At 46.5% G+C, this 5,187-nt stretch overlaps 1 protein-coding gene across 1 annotated transcript in view; it reads left to right on the top strand.

The window, feature by feature from the left end:
- The first annotated feature begins 380 nt into the window (after positions 1-380).
- Positions 381-5,187, top strand: part of MREG (melanoregulin) — a 45,816-nt gene continuing 41,009 nt past the window's right edge. Inside the window, exon 1 of the mRNA XM_005882292.2 lies at positions 381-402. Coding sequence (XP_005882354.1) covers positions 398-402 — 5 coding nt within the window. The 5' untranslated portion in view covers positions 381-397. The remainder of the gene's footprint in view (positions 403-5,187) is intronic.

The raw sequence follows: 5,187 nt of genomic DNA, 5'->3' as shown, positions 1-5,187 counted from the left end.
AATCCATAAAAGGATGACTTTTAAAGGTTTCTTCCCAGGCCACCTACAATATCCCTTCCCCCTTTCGTGACTTGCATTAGTCAGTCTTAGCAACGGTGGAAGTTCCCGAGGAGATAACATTTCTTTCTCTTACACATCATGTGATCTAGGTTTACTGGAACTTTTTATTCTCTAGGTATCTTAAGGTGATCTTATCAATGCACTTTGTTTAAAAAGTAAATTCTGCGTAAAAGTTGGGTAAAACCGTTTATTCTGTCAGCGGCTGATGTCCTTTTTGGTCTGGTTAATCAATATTTGTTCTGGGCCAGTTACATACTGTGCACCCTCTTCCTTTGTGCTTTTTCAGGAAATAATTGGTGAGACAGTATGTGTCTAATGAACCCCTATACTGCCTGACATGTGGTAAGAGTTTACTGAATCGCTTCTCACTTATTTTTTTCATTAACTTTTAAAAATTTGTGTTGGTACATTTAATATCAGAGACTAAAGACATACAAAAACATGTACACTATAAAAAACAACTATCAAGTGAATATTCCAGGGCAAGAGATAGCTGTTGCCAGCCCCACATTCCCTATCCCTGATCATATCTAGAACATTGTGATAGTCATTTTCTTGCTTTTCTTTTTCTTTTTTTTAAAATTAAATCTTTATTGTTGAAAGTATTACATATGTCCCCTTTTTTCTCCATTGACCCCCTTGTAGCCCGCCCTGCCCCAGACCTTCACCACCCTATTGTCCATGGGTTATGTATATATATGCAAGTTTTTTGGTTGATCACCCATCCAAAGTCTGTTCTATGCTTCTATGTCTCTGGTTCTTGCTTTTCTTTATAGCTTCACCACCTATTTATACACCTTAACTATGTACTTTAGTTCTGCCTGCTTTTAAACTTTACATAAATGGGATCAAACTGTGTGTGTTCTTGGTGAGATCTATCCAAGTTGCCATGTGTAGCTTAGTTTGTGGTTCTCATGGCTTTGCAGGACCTTTCATTTTATTCACTCCTTCTATTGTTGATAGACTTTTGGGTGGTTTCCAGTTCAGGGCTATTCCGCATAGTTTAGATTTTAAAGTCAGCACATAAGGTGAAATTGTTCATCCTTCAGCCATCGTGGCCACCTCCTGGGTCCTCAAGCATACGCCTGTCTCAGGGCTTTGCACTTCTTGTCCTCCCTGCCTGGAATGTTCTTCCTCCTTTTACCTGTATAGGTAACTCCCTCATTTTATTCACTCAGGTCTCTGTTCAAAGTCATTGCATCAGAAAGCTCTTCCAGGATCATCCTCTTTAAAACAGTACCCGCCCCCCTCGGTTGGTCCCTTATTTCTGTGTATTCCTTCAGAACCCTGCTTACCACTTGACATAAAATAGGTGCTCCTTGTCCCTTCCTCCCGAAGAGTAAGAGCCAGCCCCGCCTTCATAAATGTAATCAGGTCACATGTGAAGAGTTTGTCTGTGAGTCTGGAGACAGGGGTTCTGGCCTCATTTCTACCATTCACAGCCCTGTGACCTGGGGAAACACCAGTTCATTCATTCAGCAAATATTTATCCAGCATCCACTAAGTATAAGGTCCTGTTCTGAGCCCTGGGGATACATCACTGAGCAAAATAGATACAGATCCTGTCCTCACCGGGCTTTTATTGTGGTGATGGGAGTGAACAAACAGTGAACATAATAAGTAAATCAGAAGATACATAAGTGTGTAGGAAGGAGGAAGACAGAGCAGATGCGGGAAGCATGCTTGTGATTATAAATAGGTTGCTTCGGGTAGGTGTCACGGAGGAGGAGGAGGTGTGTAAACAAAGATTTGAAGGCGGGGAGGGAGTGAGGTATGTGGATATCTGCGGGAAATCATTACAGGTGGATGAATCAGCCATGCAAGGGCCTGAGATGGGCGTGACTGGTGAGTGCAGGGAACTGCTGAGAGGCCTTAGAGACCACAGAGGGGCTTATACTCTGAAGTCAGGTGGGGGCCCCCTGGGGGGGGGGGAGAGGGTGTTGAGGGCCCGGTGGCTGTAATCTGATTTACATATTAAAAGGATCATTTTGACTGTGGTGGTTTTTTTTTTTTTAATAATTTTTATTTCTTGAAGTATTACAAAGAGTATTACATATGTCTCCTTTTTCCCCCCCTTGACATTCCCCTGGCTCCTACCCCCTAGTGTCTTGTGTCCATTGGTTATTCTTTTTTTTTATATTTTTTTATTGATTAAGATATTACATATGTGTCCTTATACCCATGTTACCCCCTACCCCCCACCCCCGCTCATGATTGGTTATTCTTATATGCATGCATATAAGTCCTTCGGTTGATCTCTTAACCCGCCCTTCCCCCCAAACCCTCCCCAGGCTTCCCACTGTAGTTTGACAGTCTGTGGTGGTCTTGAGAATAGAATTGGTGGAGGCAATGGTAGAAGGAGGTAGATCAGTGGAAAAAAAAAAAAAGATTCAGGAATTCTTATGCAAGACACTGATACTGACTCAGGCGGTAGGGATAGGGGCAGACATTTTAACAAGTATTGTCAATAGGATTTTCTGGTAGATTAGGTGTCGGGGATGAGAGAGCCAAGGATGACTTGAAGGCTTTGGCCTGAGCAATCTGAAGGATGGGGTTCCATCCTCTGAGAGGGGAGACTGCTGGTGGGAGGTTTGGTGGGAAGAGCAGGTAATTGGCTCTTGAACTCTCCGTTAGACATTTGCGTGGACATGGGAAGAAGGCAGGTAGATATAAGACTCAGTTTTGACAGAACCATCTGAGCTGGGGATACAAGGTCAGATTTAGGAGTCTTGCTCATGAAGATGGTATTTAAAGCCACGATGACATGACTGGGAGTGAATGTGAGCAGAGAAGGGACCTAGGACCAAATCTAATCTTTCTGAGCCCCAGCGGAAGAAATAAAACATAATGTTTCCTTCCCCTGCCTACATCACTGGGGTCTTGTCAGGGCCATCTTCCAGCCTTTAAAGCACTTAAAGCGATGCATGAAACACCATCACACAGGGCTCTGTTTCAGCCACGGGAGTGGAAGGCGTGAGGGGTAGGCGCCCATCAAGGAGCAGGGCCAGAAAGGAGGGGCCCATGTCTTCCTGCACTGGAGGTAGGTCACACCTCGGGTGCTGAGGGAAGTCATGAGCCGGGGGTTAAATGCTGAGAAAGCTCCAAGGACCTATGGAACAATGTTTAAACTTGGGGTTAAATACTGTTTAAATATTGGATTAACTACGTAACTGAAGGGGGCTGAGTATCTGTCTTGGAAGGAAGGGAGAGAGAGGAGAGAGATAAGAATCTTAGACTCACCTGCTCCTCCACCAGGAGGTTTCCATGGAGGGAGCAAGGGAAAGGTCTGGAAGCCAGGAACCCAGTAGGCCGGCCAGTTTCTACTGGGGAATCAGACCAAGGGGCCATAAGTAGTGATGGGGTGGCACCCAACAGCCTTTTGAGGTTGTTTTTTTTGTGTGTGTGTTGGTTGCTGTTAACTAGAAATTTTATCTCTTCAGTGTTTCAGAGCTTCAGTGTTAAACCAGTGATCACTGACACAGGGCCGTCTGGGGGACAGCAGTCAAGTCACTGGGATCGCTCATGTCAGCAGCCAGCCTTTTGTGCAGGGCATTTTGTGGGTTTTTCTCAAGTCTTTCCCTCACTGCCCTTGGTGGTGAGGACTCATGGGAAACACTTGCAAGCCACTTTCATGCCTTGTAGCATGTTGCTCCGAAGCCCCCAGGCCGCGAGTTCAGTGTTTCCAAGCCTGGTGTCTCCCTCAACTCTAGACCGTTTTGAAAGACAAGACTCCCCAGCGATTTGGTCGTGTGCCCCAGGTGGGATTGAGGGTGGAATCTGAGACTTATCTCATCCTACCCTTTTGGGAGTAAAAGCAGCTTCTGCTTCTACTGTAACGTCAGAGCCACCTCTCAAATGCCTGAGGTTAATAAAATATTCAGCAGCAGCAGATGGTGGCCAGGGGCAAAACAGCCACTCTAGCTTTCCTCAGTACCTTTTAGTCATCATTATGGGGGGGCGGGGGAAGAAGAAGGGGAGCTCCTGATTCAGTGACCCCTTCCTCCCTCCTGCTGTCCTTCCTGGACTTCTGGGCCCAGACCTCAAGACCTTTGCACGGAATTTCTTTACCTAGGCCCCAGAGTCCTCGAGGAGACAGTCTCCGGAGGGTCCCAACCTGCCTCTCCAGTGGTGGGTTTTAGGCTTTGCTTTGTTCTGCTCTCCCCACCCGAGGGTATAAAGTTTTTTTTTTGTTTTTTTTAAAAAAAATATATATTTTATTGATTTTTTACAGAAAGGATGGGAGAGGAATAGAGAGTTAGAAACATCGATGAGAGAGAAACATCGATCAGCTGCCTCCTGCACACTCCCCACTGGGGATGTGCCTGCAACCAAGGTACATGCCCTTGACCTGAATCAAACCCGGGACCCTTCAGTCCGCAGGCCGACGCTCTATCCACTGAGCCAAACCTGTCAGGCGAGGGTATAAAGTTTTAAAGGAGAGCAGACCACTGCCTGGCCTGGGTGGTGTGCAGGATATAAGGAGCAGGGACATGCATGCCAGCACTCAGAACCCGGGATCTGGTGAGCCAGGCCAGGTCTGCCAGATCCTGTGGAATGAGCACACATCCTCATTCACTTTCGTCTTGACCAGGATTTTGATAGAATTATTAATTTAATGATTTATTTGGCGGTAGAAACTACCTTTTCTGTGCCCCAAAGAAACCTGACTTGTAACTCTGAGGAGTAAGAACGTGTAGGGAATGAGGTCTAGGTAGAGGGCAGCTGCAGAGTCCTGTGGAGGGGCTGCGGTACAGAGATGAGCTGGAGCTCCCAGCAGCCAGCACTGGAGAGAGCCCTTGCTCACCCAGAGGCAGAGAAGGCCCTGGTTGCCTTTCCTATTTATATGTCGCCTGGGTGTCAGGGACTAGGCAGAGTCTAAGGCTCCTGGGATACCAGGGGAGCGCTGCTCCTAATTAGGGCAGAGCTAGATGTGGGGAGAACTTGAAGCAGCACCTGTCTGGAGACATAAGCCCTTGTAAACAGGCCCGTGGTGACCTTGTGTGAGCTTCATCTGAGCTTGTAGATTAAGAAAGAGTGGCTAGTGTTTTACACTGCTGGAGTCATGCCCCTGTGTGTGTGTGTGTGTGTGTGTGTGTATTAGAGACAAAGTGTGTGTGTGTGTGTGGG

The sequence above is a fragment of the Myotis brandtii genome, unplaced genomic scaffold, assembly GCF_000412655.1.
Source record: "Myotis brandtii unplaced genomic scaffold, ASM41265v1 scaffold702, whole genome shotgun sequence".
NCBI classification, from domain to species: domain Eukaryota; kingdom Metazoa; phylum Chordata; class Mammalia; order Chiroptera; family Vespertilionidae; genus Myotis; species Myotis brandtii.
Note: the sequence above shows the minus strand (reverse complement) of the source record. Positions and strands in the feature narration are given on the sequence as shown.